We start from the raw sequence: 18,502 nt of genomic DNA on the forward strand, positions 1-18,502 counted from the left end.
TCACATTTCCTGGTTGTAAAGTAATTCAAGCTGCTTTCTTTCACAGTCTGCACTCTGGTCCTCTGTCTATTACCAGGCCCTCTCCATTTAGTAGGTGAGAGCTACAGTAATGATGTGTTCCAGGCCAATCCCTCCCTAGAGAGGAAGCAAGGCTAAGCATCTCTGGGACAGGGTCACCTGCTGCCAGGTAACAGGACCCACTGGCCAGGGTCCCCAACTACCTTGCTAATGATGCTGTCAAAAGCCTTCTGTAGCTTGTCGTGTGTGGAGGTCAGCTTCCGGAAGTCTCTATGTGCTTCCAGGATGGGAATGACCAGCTTGTAGACCTCGTTAACTGTCTCGTACAGTCCTCCCTTGGAAAGAGAAGAAGAAGAGGAAAAAAAGAATTTAATCCCTTGGCAAGTTAAGAAGAACATTCAGAGTTCAGTAAGTGCTGGAGAACGGATTACTAATTGGCACCACGATATTTTAAGAGCAGGAGTGATGTCTGAGCTTCTCTGGAATGGCTGGAGCGCTCACACTGAACTAGACACATGCTAAATGGTCCTTTACAATGATGTTAACTGGGAAAAAGGGTTTTCAAGGGATAAAAACAGATAGGAGATTGGCTGCAGGGAACAGTAACTATTCAGGAAGACAGCTTCAGCGTGTTTAAATGTCATCAGGGGCCACTCTGTAGCCCAATGTTCAACGCATGCCTGAAAGGAGTTGGTAGGGTTCTAACTAGTTCACTTTCTTGCATTTTAAGAATAAAACAGAGGTATACGGCACTTTCTCTGAATCCTGAAATGGAAAGCAGAAAAAAGGAAAGATAGTAAAACAATAATTAAAATACATAGAGGGCTAGGGTAGGAAACTTAGAAATGAAAGCAGAAAAGAAAGAAAAATATAAAGATAAACATAAATTGGATCAGCGAAACACAGTGATGTATTAGATATTTACAGGGCTTAAAAACTGGGGGCGGTGAGGGATTATCAGAATAAAAATGGGCAAGAGACTTTCTTCCCTGCCCTGAATCTCACAGACTTCATCTACCTATTTTTTTCTCTTATTAGGGGTGGTTAGACCCAGACTAGGGGAATGGGGGGAGTCTCAGCGGTGTGGGCCCCCACAATTCTCCGAGCTGGTCCTGGTTTGTGACAAACTTGAGGATCACCCAGTTGTCAAGAAGGAAGACGGTCGATCTATTCCTTCCCTCTCTTCCCAGAGGCTCTGCCCCCACGTTTATCTCCATGAGAGGGAAAACGAGGGGGTGAGAACCCACCTCGTCATTTGCGGTGTAACCCTTGGCGGGTCATCTCACCTCTCTGCAGCCTAACCTCCACCCTGTGAAAATGGAAATAATGCAGGGATGCTGTTGCCCAGGCAAAGAGCCTGCCATGAGGACCGGAATACCGCAGTGATGAAAGCTTTCTCAGCTACCTGGAGAGCTGATGCAATTTGCATACGTCAAAGTCATCCGGGGGGCCACCCCGCCCCCTGAGCATCCCCGCACCAGGCGCGCCTGGCTCGGTGGTAAGGCTGCATCTCATGAGGCGCTCGGTCTGCAGGGAGGCCCCGGGGTCTCTGTAGGCACTGACCGTGCTGAACAGCTCAGCCGCATGCTCCAGGAGGCCCACCAGGCCGCTCTCGGTGAAGTACCGGCCCGAGCACACACCGTCCTCGTCAGGGGACAAGGTGTCATCAGAGACCGCAGACTCCTCCAGCACGTTGGAAGAAATATTCTGAAAGAGATCGCACTATAAGCCCGGAGGACGGGGGAGCCACGCTAAGGAGAGGTACCACAGGGACCCACGAGGCAGCAACGAGGCAGCCCATGTTCAAAGATCCTCACCCAGCCTGTGATTTTACAAGGTCTGTAATTCTACCCAGAGGAGGCTCTGGCTGCCATTCATCTCGAAAGTACACTGAGCAACTGGTCTTCGAAACTTAGTCGTCTTTTCTTTTTAACCATCAGGATGTACGTAAAGGACACATACCTCGACGTAACAATGGTTGAGTTACTTTTGTGAAATGACCCTATGGGACACCCAGCAGAGGTCATGTTTTTTTGTTTTAATTTATTTGTTTTGCGAGAGAGCATGAGCCAGGGAGCAGTGGAGGGGCAGAGAGCGAGGAAGAGAGAGAATCCCAAGCACTCTCCACGTTGTCTGCACAGAGACTCAAACTCACAAACTGGGAGATCATGACTTGAGCTGAAATCAAGAGTCAGATGCTTAACTGATTGAACCACCCAGACGTCCTGGGGTCATGGCTTTTAAAAGGCAAAGGCTAGGGGTGTCTGGGTGGCCCAGTCGGTTAGGCGCCCAGCTCTTGGTTGTGACTCAGATCATGATCTCATGGTTTGAGGGACCGGGCCCTGTGCTGAGGGCATGGAGCCTGCTTGGGATTCTCTCTCTCTCTCTCTCTTTCTCTCTCTCTTTCTCTCTCTCTCTCTCTCCCTCTCCCTCTCTCTCTCTCACCCCAAAATAAATAAACATTAAAAAAAAATAAAAGCAAAGGCCAATTAACAGTTAGCTAGACTCCTTGTTTCCATAGCCAGGTGAACCTCTGGAGTACAATGCTACTGACTTGACTTTCAGGTGAACCATCCTATAACAGCAAGTGACAATGTCCTCTCTGTGGACGTGTTTATGGCAATGTGGCAGTTACCGTTGTTTTCGCTCATTTTGTTCCTATATACAGCTTTCCCTTTACACAAACCATAGAGTTTAAAGTCTCCAGCAGGGAGTACAGTAACCAGGGCCAGCGTGAACCAAGCGAAAAAACCAAGAGCACAAAATTCAGGGAGGTATTCACTCTCAGGGTCCTGTAAGTAATGACTCTGAACTCGTGTGACTCTAAGAGTGAGTGCTTCCTTAAATTCTGATCCTTGTGTGCCTCTCTTGCCTCAGCCCCTCTCTGGTCCTTGCGGTGACTCTCACTCTTGACATCTTAAGAGTCGTTTTTTTCAACCTCACAGCTGTGGAAGAAATGCACATAGAGCATAAAAGACTTGGGAAATCCTCCCAGCTTAGAGATTGCAAACAGGTAGCACACACGCCACTCTTTTCTATTCCTACACTCATAGCAGGCATAACTAATCAATTATAGCACCACTGAACTGTGGTTCAGTGGGTTTGAACTGCACGGGCCCACTTACGTGCATTAAAAAATATATATTCGAAAAATTTTTGAGATTTGCAACAATTTGAAAAGACTCACAAACCATGTGGCTTAGAGATACCAAGAAGAAATTAAGGAAAAATTAGGTATTATTGTAAGGATACAATATATTATAAATATAGCATACAAAATACATATTAATTGACTGTTTTTGTGACCAGTAAGGTGTCTGCTCAACAGGGGGCTATTAGTAGTTAAGTTTAGGGGGAGTGAAAGTTACATGTGGATTTTTGACTATGTGGGGGGTACCCCATGTTGTTCAAGGGTCAACTGTAGTCTCAAAATTTTTTCCAGCATAGCATTCCACTCGGCTGCTACTAACTGACCAGAGTTGGCTTGAGAAGAAAAATCTGCCTGCCTCCTCGCCTGGCTAGCAAGATCAAGGGACTCAACCTTAGCAATCACAGAAGAGAGCTGTCACGGTCCTGTATCTTCACATCCCAGACTGTACTGCAGTTTTAGGAATATAGGAGACTCTCAGAATCTCTTGAGCCAGTCTTTTTCCAAACCTGGTCTTTCTATTATGATGTTTCCAGATTGGAATAACAGAAGGTACAAGGGATTCCGCTACAAGAATCTAATAACTCAAGAAGTGAGTACTATTAGAACTGTATGCAATTTTCTACAGGGACAGGAACAGATCTGAAGTAAAGTAGCTTTGTTAGCTGTAATCAGAGTTAAAGGATTCTGGCAGCCTTTCCTGGCTTGGGAATCAGGGAGGCAGAAGTAACAGCAGCATCTGAGAATGTATCCATATCTACGTTTGTGGAATAAACACTGCTCTCTGGGGCATAGAATTTCAACGACCTCAGGGCCTTGGAATTCAGTGGCCTCAAGGTTATTTTCCTCGCACAGATTTATCTATCTCCGGTTTGTAATTCTTTTCCAAAAATTCAATTCTACTGGAGAAGAACAAGGTTGAAAACTAAAGCACACAGTATTTAAAAAATCAGCTCTGGACATCTGTGGTTAACGCTGTCCTTCATCTTTCTGCAAACTAAGGAACCATACTCCTGGCGCAGCCCTCCGCTCTAGTCCAGCCAATCAGAGCTTTCCATCTCTCTAGCCATTACGATTGGTTCAGGGATGAACACGTGACCCTGTCAGAACCAATAAGATCCACTGAGACTTTCTTGGGACCTGCTAGCCATGAACCATCTCTCTATTCTCTTGGTCTGGAACCAGGGAAGGCCTTAACCTAAATACTTCTCAGCGAGTATGGGAAACGTCTGCCCAATGAAGTCGACATAAGGGAAAGCAGAGACAGGAAGCAGTGATGCCACTGAAGTTTGATGACATGGTTTGGGGCCTTCCTTCCAATTTGGCAGGTGCTGCTTACTGCTCACCTCCCTCAGGCAAGCTGATAAATTCCATTTCCACCTAAGGTCGGTCTAGGCTAGGTATTTGTCACTCGCAAGCATACGTTTCCAAAAAGATCTGGTATGTGTTCCTTGAGAGAAAGCAATTGGCTCATAGGCAGGAACACAATTTGGCTCTTCTTCCCCAGCTGAGAACACCTATCTCACCATGTTCTGTGCACCATGAGGACCTCATACTTCACAGTTCCTTCTGCCTTCCCCTTCCTGGTCCTTCTGAGCTTCTCACAATCCCCCGGTTAGGTCACATTATAAACACTCCCAGCATCTTATACCTCTTCATTACATTTATCATAATGGTAGTTCAATAAGGAATCGAATAAGGAATCAGTAAGGAATAAGGAATCAATAAGGAATCAAATAAGGAATCTGATGTTGCTCTCCCTGTCTAGAATGTAAAGTTCATGAAGACACAATAAATGCTCAGTATCATCTAGAAGAATAAAATGAATGGATATGGATGTATGAGAAATAGAGCTATCTGCCCCCATGCGGAAGAGATGTGGAATTCTGTTGGTTCTAGAATAACTATTCTATCTTGCCTTGGCATAGCTTATTATAAGCACATCAACTGAATTCTAGGTGAAATTAGAATTATTAAGCTTACCAAACATGAAAGTCAATCATGAAATGCCATTAAAACTTAAGTGAACAATAGCAAATAAAATATAGTGACTGTTGGGGGGCGCCTGGGTGGCTCAGTCGTTTAAGCATCCAACTCTTGATTTCGGCTCAGGTCATAATCTCATGGTTCATGGGTTAGAGCCCTGCATGGGGCTCTGCACTGACATTGCAGAGCCTGCTTGAGATTCTCATCCTCTCTGTCTCTCTCTCCTCTGTCAAATAAAATAAGTAAACATTAAAAAAAAATAAAAAATATATAGTAACTGTGAAAAAGGCAGAGAAGAATGTTAAGAAATAGTTCAGTTAATGAAACACAAAAGGAGGGTGACATAATTCAACATTAAGTAAAACACCTAAAGATTTTCTGGGAACTGAAAGAGTAGCACTTATAATATTTATCCTTGATAATATCAAATGGCCAAAATGAATGTGATGAAAGAAGCAGATACCTCTAAAATGATTTTTATAGCTTTCTTCACTTTTATGTGAATGAAAATCAGATGTGATATTTTTATGATTTTTGGATAAGAATTTCCCTTTTGGTTTTTATGACAAACATTTCTGAATTGAGCATAGAGTTTATTTGCTGAGAATAAAATGTTAGAATAAATAGCATTGTTATCAAAAGCCATAAGAAAAGAGGGGTTAATAATAAGAAGCAAACAGGTGAAGAGGTGAACAGAGTTCTAAAAAATCCGAAGCTCCTGGTCCCCCAGCAACAGTTCCAGGGACTTCTTCTCAAAGCCTAGGGAAGATGTTCTGAATTGTCCTCTCCCTCTGGTTCACACAGCCATCACAGAATTGTGTTGAAGAATAGTGGAAAAAAGCCTTTTATAAAATCAGTCACGTAGATTCAAGCAAAGATAATACACTTGTAAATGACTGCGAGTCTGGCTTGAAAAGGGCTCTATTACTGAACTATATTGTTCATGGTTTCAAGGAGAGTCATTTCTGCAAATTAGGTGTCTCTTAAAAAGGTACTCATAAAACTTTTGTTTTCTCTAAAGACCGTATTAAACTGTTCGGCAGAAGCTGTCCAAGTGACCACTGAGCACTGTAGCCCGAGCCAACTTTCAGGCCTGGTAGACCACTTTCCTTTGCTAACTATGGGTCATATTCAGATTATCCCAAGAAGGTACTGATTCAGCTCCTTTTTTCTCTTCCCGGGTCGATGTGGTTCTTCCTTGATTTGGGACTAACGTGTGGGACGCTACAGACTTGGGGCATCTGATCAAATGAACGGGCCACGAGGGAAATCATTTCTCCCGTGTTTGGAAAGTACTTTCACAGGTGTCCGTGTACTGCACCAACTATAAGTCTTTGAGAAAGAGCTTAAACGAGAAAAAGAGAAACTGCTGTCTCAGTGTCTTTATCTGTAAAGTGGGAGTAATAACACCTTGCCTATGTGCCGGCTTCACGGGTTGATGGGGAGGGTCAAATGTAATCATGGATCTGAGTGTTTGGGAAAGTCTACGGGGCCTATCAACTCCACATTTATTGTAAACAATTAACAGATACCCCAAACGAGATGGTAAAGCGATTAGAAGAGGCAAATGTAATTTGCTAAAGCAGGGTGCTTTCATCCTTGGCACCACTGATTGATGTTTGGGGCCAGATGATTCTTTGTGGTGGGAACTGATACGCATCATAGAATGTTCAGCAGCAACCTTGGCTTATAGGTGTCAGAGGTAACCCCCACTTGTAACAGCCAAAAAGGTCTTCAGAGACTGTCAAATGCCTTCTGGGGTTGGAGGCAAGACTGCTCCCCCCAGGTGAGAACCCCTGCCCTAAAGGAAAGGCTGAGCTTGTCCCCCACCTGAAAGCTGACGCTGCCCACGGGCAGGTAGCTGTGGTCCTCCAGCATGCTCAGATACTCGGCCACCAAGGCGGCCGCATGCACCAGGCACATGGCGGCCTCCGTGTAGCACTTCTTCTTCATGTGTTTCTCTGCCATGTTCTGGAGCCAGGTCAGCCGCAGATCAGGAGATGTCTGGTAACTTTTGGCAATTCTGAGGGCATATTGGGAAGGTTTCAGGGACAGCTGGCTAATGACACTGTTCTTCTGCTGTGGATGCCACTGTTTCCCCCAGGAATCCCCCCATCCCAAGAGTTTCCCCCAACATGTTCAGAAAATGAGAGAAAAAAACCCCAAACATTTATCAGTCCAGCTGTCTTCATTCCAGAGGTAGGGTGGGCTGGACCCCAAGAAACGGCATTTAATTGAAGTTTTATAGGGAAGAAAAAGGCCTAAAAAAATGGTGTCTATTTTAACAGATCTCTAGCACTTTCCTTCCTTTTCTTTCCTTTCTCTCAAAATAATAACAGAAGACAAAAGTACTACCCTTCTATGACCTCACATCAGAACACATTTATTTCTATGAGTAGTTTCTCCTGAACAAGGACCATAAAACAAAGCGTCAAACTATAAAATAAAATATGATTTCTAAATACAACTGTACACGTATGTCTAAATATAATTGGGGGGGAAACATATGGAAAATAATTCATATGACAAAAGATAGTTCTTTTCTCTCATTCTTTGGTAAGTAGAAGATACTGCTGTAAAAGATACCTCACTTTAAATTAGGGACATATTTCTAAAAACGTGTGCATGGACCAACCCACTCTGCATGATTAATTTCTACCAATTTGTATATACACTTTTGGATGTCATCCAAAAGAGTGTACCCACATGGCTTATGCTAATTACACCAATGAGAACTCCATAGGAACAAACCCTAGACCCTCAAGTGACATCTTTTGGTTTTATCAGAAAAATTTACCTGTACATGAGATCCATAAGCATCTCAGGATCTTCCTGAAATTCCCTCATTTTTACCGTGTCGTATAAGATGCTGTTCAGATTGCAGAGAAGTTCCTCCACCTGAAAAACAGCGTATACCTCTAAATAATCCTGGCTTTGTAATCCATACCAACAAGTGAGGGGCTGTTTTGGAAGGTCAAGGGGAAACCATAAACGTTCTTCTCTATGGGAGCAGAGCTCACAGGTGTAGGGGAGTCTAGATGGACCCTCTGTGGCCTTCATCTTTGCAGGTCCAAATGATTCTGAGGCTCAGATGTGAGTTGGCGCTTGGGATCCATGAATTGGCCCTGAATCCTTATACTATCCGCCCTCTTTTTCTTTAAATGAACTTGAACTTTCGTTTGCAACCTGAAAAGCCCTAAACTGTACTCTGGAACATCAGCGTGTTTTTTTTTTTTTATTTATTATTATTATTTTTTTATACCAAATAGGAGACAGTTTAGGACTTCAGCTTAGGTTTCATATGTATATAATGTTATATATTAAATACACATGTACACATAATATTTACATATTTTATGTATAATATAGAACTGTTATATAATTATATATTATATGTTATATAATTACCTAGTACACACACACACACACACACACACACACACACACACACACACACGTACACATACACAAGCTTATAATCGGCTGATCCCGGACCCATGCATGAGACCAGGCACGCTCTTCTGTCTACCTGGGTGGGGAAAAGAGTGGCCTGCATGGCCGTGTCCTCTTCTGCATAGGCCAAGATCGTCCTCAAGGATCTTCTCAGGTACTCCTCATTAAAGTCTGGTGCTTTGCCCACCAAAGATGCCAGAGACATGGTTACTTGCATCTTTACTCTGGCAAAGTTCTGCAGCAGGAAAAAGATGAGATGGGACAAATAAGAGGCACTGGGCTAGGAGATCGTGGAAGGCATTGGAGCCAGACACCAATAACTCCCCAGTGTTTCTGTCATCCCGTCTCCGTCATTTCCTTTTCCCTCAATGAAATGTGAGCTATACTTTACAAGATTCATACTGTTGCTTAAATGGTTTAAATGGATACTGCTGTGACATAAATCTGTCAGCTCCCTTTAAATTTTCATCGAGGACTGGATGGCCTCCATGCTGCAAGGCAGGAAGGTGCCTGCAAAGCCGGGTCTCAAAGATGTATGCTTTTGTGCCAAGATTCCTCTTCCGGGGACTTTACATAAACTGCAGACAGGAACAGGATCTCTATGGCCACGTTTTCTGAGCTTTTGGACTCTGGATAGGCAGAGACTTTCTGTTTCTCCCTCCTTTCTAGCCCTATGGAAAAATACAGCCATCCTGGGAGCCCCTGAGGAATGTCCTAAATATTTCAAATGGTTATGCCTAACATATTTTGCGTGGGGGGGGGGGAGCTGCTTTTTTTCCCCAGGGGCAAATTTATCTTTTAATATCTCTTGAGCATATTCATTAACAGGACCACAAATGTAAGTTCCCAAAGAACATACCAAAATCTAGATAAACTAAAGTAAAGGGAGATGGTTCCCCATTAAGGCCGAATTCCAATGGCTGCCAAGCTGCAATTAAAAACCAGTGTAGATGACACTGATCATTTCAAACCCTCTTCCGCAGGTCATTCTGGCACCACTCAGCAGAACTGGGAAACCAGACAAACGCTTCTGAATTCCTAACCTGCCTGCTGTATTTCTTTCCACAGAAGCCAACTTCTAGCCTACATACATTCATTCCTTTTTCACACTGAAACACACAGATGGAAGCCACTGCATCATCGGTCTTCATGTTCGTTTCGGGTCACAAATTCAGCTCTGCTACCCATCTACGTCTTGGATTGTTTTCTTTCACGAGGGACACGAGTACACGGCAATCCCACCACCTCCCCCTCAACCAGGGCTTTGCACTGACTTCCTCTACTGACTCCGGGGCCCCCGGCCGGTCTGGGCTCTTACGCTGGTGGCTCCAAAGCTGAATCTCATGAGGAGGTAGAGGGTGGCACAGGCTTGGGTCCGCGTGACGTCCATGCTGCTGCTACAGTGATGTAGCACTCGCTGACACAGGTCTGCACACTGTTCCACCTCCTCCTCAAACAGCAGGTCCCCGAACTAGGAGAGACACAGGGGCCATGAGGCGTCACTCGGCACCTTCATATGCTTTCTGGGCCGGGTGCCTGTTGAAGGAGGCCGCGTCTGCCGGGACAAGCAGAAAGCCCAGAGGAGCTCACGCACTGCTCCAGAAAGATAACGAGCTCCTTGAGTCAGAAGATGAACTGAAGCAACGGAGTCGACTTCAGATTTAATTATGAACGGCACAACTAAGATCAGGGCTGCATGATTCAATGGCATCGTGTGGGCCAGGTTGCATTCGCGGGCAACGTCACAACGCTGAAGGAATTATCCTGAGTTTACGGGGCCCCCTGGGAATGACTGGCGACTAAGAAAGAGAAAATAATCCGCATGGGAGAGCAGAGGAATTCTACTTTCTGAGTGTAAAAAAAAGGCCTGGCTCAGTCAGAAGAGCATGCAATTCTGGATCTCGGGGTCTCGAGTTCAAGCCCCACGCTGGGTGTAGAGATTACTTAAATAAATAAGTAAACTTAAAAAAAAAAAAATGGAAGAGATCCCATGAAGAAGGTACTGAGGTTTTTCCAATACAGGGGGAGAAGATAAACTGCATTAGACCATTTTAGGTAAGGAAAATCTGTATTCTTCAGGCTATGAGCAATTTATTTCTAAATCTGTCATTTTAGGACATGACATTTTGCAAGACTTACTGATTGATGGGAGTCGTGTGTAGGATGCTAATCTCACTCAAACGCGGTATTAAAAAGGGGGAAAGTAAAAGTGCTCAATTGTTTTTGCTCTCATGTCTCCAGTGAGTGGACATGTCAAGTTTCTACAGTTTTGTGCACATTTCCAGTGTGAGAGCCACTGTTTTTTTCTCGATGGTGACTTCTCAACATTCTTAGGGGGACTTAAAACCTTTACCTCAATGTCGCTTAACGCCACACCATGTGGGTTTTGGTGCATCTGTAGGGAGGAGTGTGAAGCTGGATGAGACTCTCTGCTCTTAATTAAGAGTCAGAAAACAAGCATCGCATGTTTACCTTGGCGATGAGAGCCCGGAGTGTTGCAAAGCAGTGAGTCAGGTAGGTGGTGCTCTGATCACAGCTCAGAGAATTCACCAGGACCCTTAGGACACCTCCCAGCAGGCTGTCTTTACAGTCCAGAGCCGAGCTTGCCTGGGGAAGTGGAAGAACAGCATCACTGAATCCCTGTGCGGTGCCAGTGAGCGGAGGGGTGAAGACACAAGGAGGCACTCTTGACGATCAGCACAGCGATGCTCATTTCCATCTCTCTTTATCTAACATGTTAAGGGTTTGGGAAGTGGCCACACACATCAACTAATGCCATGACAGTTGAAGACCTATTTCCAAATGACTTTATTCCCAAACTCCCAAATCGGGGGCAACTGGGTGGCTGAGTCACTTAAGCATCTGACTTCTGCTCAGGTCATGATCTTGCGGTTCATGAGTTCGAGCCTCGTGTCTGTTGGGCTCTGTGCTGACAGCTCACAGCCTGGAGCCTGCTTCGGATTCTGGGTCTCCCTCTCTCTCTGCCTTTCCCCTGCTCGTGCTCTCTCTCTCAAAAATAAATAAGCATTAAAAAAAAAATAAATAAAACCTCCCCAATAGTTTGGGACTTATGCCTACTTCTGGGCTGCTAAGTAAGTCATAAGGTACCCCTCCCCCCGTCCTGGACAACAGCTCTTGGAATGTTCTTTCTTTGTACAGAAGGTGCAGCTTTCTTTGCGGGTTTCCAAACACAACTGTGGGCCTCCCGGTAAAAAAGGGGCTGCTCAGGGGCAGCGGTGTCCTAAATAGAACAGCAAGACTACCACCACCCAAGATAATGACAGATAAGTGTCATTTCCTTGAAAATTAAAAACAAACCAACCAACCACATTTGGAGGATTGGTATTAAGCATGTAGCACTCAAAGCAGTGTTGGATAAAGATATAATCAATATGATGCCAAAGACTTAAGATATCTTTCGTATCTTTTTGTCTTTATTTTTGTGATATTTACATCACATACTTCCTGTCTTTATTTTTCCACAACAATTGCTTTGGTGTTAGAAGGCTTAACAGCGTTTCAACAATACTTCTTTTCCTAGCTAAGAAAAGCGGCCCCGGACCTACTCAAATAAATGACGTCTCACTGGAAACACGGGGACTCACTTCTCAGGTTAACGAAAAACCCATTATCACGTAGACTTCTTGCGAATTCTTGGAAACATTCACTTGGGAGATAAAATTAGGATGGCCAATTGTATTTCTGCAGAGTTCACAGTGACTCTATACTTTTCTGCAGCGGGGATGGCGAAGTCATGGTACAACTGACTTTCCTTCACCAATTCGTGCCCCGAGCAGACATCATTATGCAAAGTTAGCATCTTTTTTTTTTTTTTTAATCTGGTCCTGTCATAATCTTAGCTCTCATACTAGACATCAACCATAATTCAACTGGAGTTGACCCACCAACAAACAAATAGACAACAGTTCTATAAAGAACTGCTTATGAATGTCCAGTAAACATATTCCTGGTGAATAGATCAGATGTACGTTGTCCTCACCTGGATAATGTTTTCCTGCATATCCAGGATGATTAAATTTGCTTCTGTAGCCAGATTGCCACTGATCAAGGCTTCTTGATCTAACTCTGCCTTTGTTCTAAGGAAGAAAAAAAAAAGGAGGTCAAATTAAAATGCATATCAAACCTGGCCATATTCCAGTGATGGCAATCTATGCACCAAGGCGTAAAGAAATGTTCTGAGGAGTCCATCTGGGTGAAAGCAAAGGAGCTGGCTACAGGTAAAAAGGAGTGAGGGTGCTGTCTGAGATTAGGGCCTGCTTAAAAAGATTTTCTAGGTAAAGTCCCCACGTCATCCACAGCCCCACTATTACGAATAACAATGACAATTACAGAAATAACCAAATGGGTAGAAAAGCAATTATTGGTTGCTACTAGCAACTGGACTAGCCAATCTGATTGCTCGGGACATTCTTGTATTTCATGCATGAGAGCCATCTCTAGATGTGAGTCAAGGGAAGCCTCCACCACAAGCCAGAGGGAGTGAGGCCAGGTGTGATGCGACCTTGGCAAACAACTTGACTGCTGGATTAGAAAAGAGTGGTGCTTCTGCACTGGGGCCGGGAAGAGTTAGTCTCTTGACTTCCCAAAGACCACCTTGGGGTGGCTCAGTCAAGTGCGGGCCTTTTGTTTCTCCCCAGTGGGCAGCAAGGTTGCATTCCTGTGGATGTAACTGGTTATTACCCACTAGGGAATGGGAAATCGCCTGGTGCTGCTTCTCCACGAGGGTTCATTTTGAGGAACCAGAACGTTTTAGGCACTAGTTTATGAATTCTCCTAAAATCCAGGTGAAGCTGGAAAGGGATATTCTGTATCATCTACATGTAGTGGCCAGGAAAGGGAAGTGCGAAGAATTAATTTTCCCGTGATGCTCCCGAGGCCAAAATGTTGCCACGGGAGTTGGGGCACGATGATGTGAGCTCCCAAGTCTTGGACCACGATCACCAGCTGTTCCTGAGTCCTCCTCACCCAGCAATGGGAGCAGTACCATTCCTTCCATACCCCCGAGGGCTCAGAATCAAGATCTCCCCCGGGGTTTAAATGTTTTCAAGCTTACGCCAGGCTCTCTGGTCTCAAACAACGAATTGTTTCTCATTGTACGAGTGATAATGTTTGCATAAGAAAAGTGAAATATAAAAGTTATTTTTAAAAAAACATATTGGTAGGTTTAGATTTTGAGCAATGCTCTTCAACAGAGACATAATGAGGGACACAAATGTCATTTTCTATTTTGTAGTAGTCACACTAAAAAAAAAAGTAAAAAGAAATAGGTGGAATTAACTGAAAATATTGTATTTAATCCAATACAGAAAAAAAAATTGTCCGCATGTGATCACTATAAAAATTACTAGTGAGGTCTTTCACACTCTTTCATGGGCACTAAATCTCCCAAATCTGGCCTGTATTGTTCACTTATAGCATTAATGTGGCTACTGTATTGGACAATGCAGACCTAGGTCTGGTTTTCGTTTTTGTTTTCAATTGTGCTAAAATACACATAACGTAAAATTTACCATCTTAACCATTTAAAAAAAAAAAAAATTTCACGTTTATTCATTTGTGAGAGACAGAGCACAAGCAGGGGAGGGGCAGAGACAGAGGGAGACAGAGTCCGAAGCAGGCTCCAGGCTCCGAGCTGTCAGCACAGAGCCCGACATGGGGCTCGAACTCATGAACCGTGAGATCATGACCTGAGCCGAAGTTGGAAGCTTAACCGACTCAGCCACCAAGATGCCCCGACCATCTTAACCATCTGTAGTGTGCAGTTCATCGGTACTAAGTACGTTTATATTTTCATGCAACTACCACCACCACTAGTGTAGTTTTTAGAAAGCCTATGAGCCAGGCCTTTAAAACACTAGTTCTCAAATTTGACTGCACAACAGCATCGCCTAGAGAGTTCTACCAAATACTGATTTCTGGGTAATACTGCTGGGAAGTCCTGAATTAACTGGCCTGGGGTCCATCTGGGAGCTAGGAGCTTTAAAAGCTCCCCTAGTGAATCTAATGTTGAAAATTACTGCTCTAAAAGAAAGAGAGCCCAAATAACTGAAAAATGATCTGAAAGAAAAAGGTGAAAGGCCACTGTTATAATTACAGCAACTTTTCCAAATAGGTAAGGGGAGCAGTTACAATTTTACCATGGTTTCTCTTGAAAAAACAAACCCAAAAAACACATCGCCCCTGATGTTCTGAGGAGGTGAACCTGTAGCTCAACAACGGGCGGCTCACCACGTAGCTCTGGGCTGGGAGCTGACCCAGAGAGTATGGAGAGGCTCCGCACAGAAAGGCTCAGTGTGGTGTGGTTTCTGCAAGCAACAGGGGAAGGTTTCCCAAAACATCAATCTATGCAGTCCAGGAAAAGCACGTCTTCTTAGGCTCTTTTCCTAATCTCAGAGGGTAGCTGGCCTAAGCACCTAGGCCGTTCCATAGCACATAACTACATGCACGTTTCTTTCATTGGGATTCTTTTGGGAGGCGAGGGGCTCATTGCCTGAACTAGAATTTGTGGATTCTCAGAACCAAATATCTTACAAATTAGTTCAGGGAACTTAGAGCAAGAATAAAATAGCCACATCAAATGGATATTACTAATGAGAGCAACAATTAGGCTTTGCCTGTAACATATGTAATAAATAAGGGTTTATCTCCATGATGTTTTAAAATAAATTTGACTCTCTAAAGTCCCGCATGTGGACCGGGAGTGAATCATTCTCGTGGTGATAACAAAGACAGTAACTCCTATTTACTTGGAAAACAACACTGTTATTCAAGTCTGCCCCACCCCCGGGGTGGGTGCTTCATACCCGTGGAGATTTGCTACTTCCACCCTGTCAAGTGGGTGGGGCGGTGTCTTCAAACATACAAAGTCTGGCTCAGCGGAGCCCGAGATGCACCGGGCTATATGCCGCAAAGAGGAACAGCAGACGTGAGCATTCTATTCAACATATTTGGTTTTATGTCCTTATATATCCAAATTTCTACACATATATATCTCATACACTGCAATCCAAGCAGAATTTTTCCATCCATTTTTTATGTTTTTTCTGATAATACCATACATTATTTATGTATATGTACATATATGTGCATATATGTATATACATGTGTGTATATATGTGTGTATATAATATATATTTATATCACATATAATTTATGTATTGTTTATAACATTTATGTTTTTATAATTCTATTGATATTTATATAATACACCTATATAATTATATTGATATTTATATATTAATAAATACATAATATATACTTAATTGTACATATAAATATATGATTAAATATATTAATATATAATCAATAAATATTAATATGTATAATCAACATATATTTATAATTATGCAATTATATGGCTATATAATAAATAGTCATAATTATATTAATATTTATATGATACATTTACATAATTATATTAATATACATATATCTTACACGTGGCCATCCTAGGAAATACAGGACAGTATAAGGAAGGAAACATCCATTACCTCAATACCCAAAGAGAATCACCCAAGGAAAACCACTGTGAATATTTTGGTAAATTTCCTTCTAGTCTTAAAATGTGTTCATCCTAAGGGTGCCTGAATGGCTCAGTTGGTTAAGCAGTGGACTGTTGATTTTGGCTGGGGTCATGATCTGGCGGTTTCTGAGATTGAGCCCCGTGTCAGGCTCTGAGCTGATGGTGGTGCAGAGCCTGCTCTTGATTCTCTCTCTTCCTCTCTCTCTGCCCCTCCCCGCTCATGCTCGCTCTCGCTTAAAATAAATAACCTTAAAAAAAATCTATTTAGGGGCACCTGGGTGGCTCAGTCGGTTGAGCGTCCGACTTCGGCTCAGGTCATGATCTCGCGGTCTGTGAGTTCAAGTCCCGCGTCAGGATCTGTGCTGACAGCTCAGAGCCTGGAGCCTGCTTTCGATTCTGTGTCTCCCTCTCTCTCTGCCCCTCCCCTGCTCATGCTCTGTCTCTCTCTCTGTCAAAAATAAATAAACATTAAAAAAAATTTAAAAAAAAACTATTTACTCTAGGTATTTAGAGACTTAAGATTCTACTCTAAAATCAAGTGTCTGTCCTGTTCTTGTTTACTTAACATTATATCATAAGCGTTTCCCATATCATGAAGTTTTAATACCAACTTAACACTGCCTTACATCGTTCCCTATTCTTGAGCATTTAGGATGTTTCCACTTAAAAAAAAAATTGAGTAATACAAAAAAATCTCTGACTACACATTTTGTACACGTTTCCGGAACAGCAAAACGAATTTGAATTATGTGGTCTCGGATGCCCTCTCTTTTCCCCATCAGCACCTTTCGTCAAGCTATCTGAGATTGCTAAATATTGGTTTTCTTTAAATGCCTATCAATGTGATAAGGTTTTAAGAGCTGTAAATCATAAGTCCTTATATCTTTGATTATCCTGGGTCCCTGGAAGAACTGAATCTACACAGATAATGATGTTTCATTTTCTTTCCCTTGGAAGGATGTAGTTGTTTCAGTAATACAAGTAGCCTGGGAAAAAGAGTTTGGGGCTTTAGGTAAAAGTAGCACAAAGTTGCCGAGAGACTCACTTATCTTGCTTCTCATTAGCTTGCCGCCAATGTGTCTGCTCCTTCCTCCATCTCAAATTTTCATTTAGGCCTGGAAATCGGTCATTCCCTAGGAGTTCAGAAATGCACGAGAGGAATTTGATTAGCATGAAACCCTCGAAGATAACCAGAAGTTCCGTGACAAGCCCAACAGAGAGGACTGAGTACCGTGTCTCTGGTTAATGAGAGCCTGTGCCGGATGCTGGGGACAGGCCTCTGTCCAGGTCCCGGCTGCCTGCTCTCGGATGGACAGCCTACAGCTGTAGACCGCTTGCCTTTGTGGAGGGTTGGTGAGCGCATTTGTCATGAACAGAGGTTCCAGGGGAAGTGGGATTCTCGGTGAATTACTGAAGCGTGTGGGTGTTAAATAAGGGCACCCAACCACCACTGGAAGAGCTGAGCTCCCCACAAGTTCTCAGCCACTGTGTCCCTTTGCATAGATTGAGCCGTCACTCTGCGTAACTTTGAGCACAGTGATGAAGACTGAGCATACCTGAGTACTTCACTCTATTCTACAGTGATGAGCAGCCTTTTTGAGATCATTCCACAGGCAGGGTCCCTGGAGGACTGGAACACTCTGACACCCTCAGGGGGAAGTCAGCTGCAATCTAATAACACCCTGAATGATTCGGGGAGATGTTTTTAGAACCAGAATTATCCAGTGTCTTGACCACGCTCTACAGAGACTTGTCAAAGGCCCCGATGGAGAGGCTTCAACCTTGAGAGAGACAACATGCCATCTATCCTATGATTCGTATTCTTGGATGTGGCCTTTCCCAATGACAAGTGTTAAACAGAAGACACATTTGGGGACACGTCCAGGGTTCCTGTGACCTCAGGACAGGAGCTTTTCCTTGGAAGCACACAGCTAACATTCTATACACCTTCTAGGCACAGAATCCTAGAATCTGCTTGTCTTTATTATCCTAACAGCTTAAGAAACTGCTAGTGTGTTTACTTGAGCTGTGAAGATAGTCTTCTTCACAAAGGGTGTAGAACTCGCTGACAGAAAGCAAGGAGGGGCAAGGCCAACATACCTGGAGCCCGGCAGCGTTTCATCATCTCCCCCCTGGCCCCTTCCCCGCGGAGCAAAGCCTCTTCCAGCCTGGCCTTGACATCCCTTGACTTCTGCAGGACTTGGGTGCTGACTCTGTCAGAACTCTGTTTTCCCTGGACAGGACAGAGGCAGAAGGACGTTTAGTGTGGTGAGATCTTTGTCCACAGGGAGAACCGTCAAAACACAACACTCCACGGCGAACAGCGGCCAGTTCGGACGTGCGTCATATGGAGA

At 43.7% G+C, this 18,502-nt stretch overlaps 1 protein-coding gene across 5 annotated transcripts in view; it reads right to left on the reverse strand.

Annotated features, from left to right (window-relative positions):
• DOCK8 (dedicator of cytokinesis 8) overlaps nucleotides 1-18,502 on the reverse strand; it is a 228,608-nt gene that overhangs the window by 23,877 nt on the left and 186,229 nt on the right. For all 5 annotated transcript variants that reach the window (XM_078436043.2, XM_078436042.2, XM_078436044.2 and 2 more), the window contains 10 exons: nucleotides 18,249-18,381; nucleotides 17,194-17,281; nucleotides 12,606-12,702; nucleotides 11,078-11,212; nucleotides 9,924-10,076; nucleotides 8,682-8,840; nucleotides 7,950-8,050; nucleotides 6,983-7,175; nucleotides 1,582-1,725; nucleotides 222-353 (listed from right to left, as the gene is read on the reverse strand). In XM_078436043.2, coding sequence (XP_078292169.2) covers nucleotides 222-353; nucleotides 1,582-1,725; nucleotides 6,983-7,175; nucleotides 7,950-8,050; nucleotides 8,682-8,840; nucleotides 9,924-10,076; nucleotides 11,078-11,212; nucleotides 12,606-12,702; nucleotides 17,194-17,281; nucleotides 18,249-18,381 — 1,335 coding nt within the window. The remainder of the gene's footprint in view (nucleotides 1-221; nucleotides 354-1,581; nucleotides 1,726-6,982; nucleotides 7,176-7,949; nucleotides 8,051-8,681; nucleotides 8,841-9,923; nucleotides 10,077-11,077; nucleotides 11,213-12,605; nucleotides 12,703-17,193; nucleotides 17,282-18,248; nucleotides 18,382-18,502) is intronic.

The sequence above is a fragment of the Panthera onca genome, chromosome D4 (genome assembly GCF_046562875.1).
Source record: "Panthera onca isolate mPanOnc1 chromosome D4, mPanOnc1 haplotype 2, whole genome shotgun sequence".
Classification (NCBI taxonomy): domain Eukaryota; kingdom Metazoa; phylum Chordata; class Mammalia; order Carnivora; family Felidae; genus Panthera; species Panthera onca.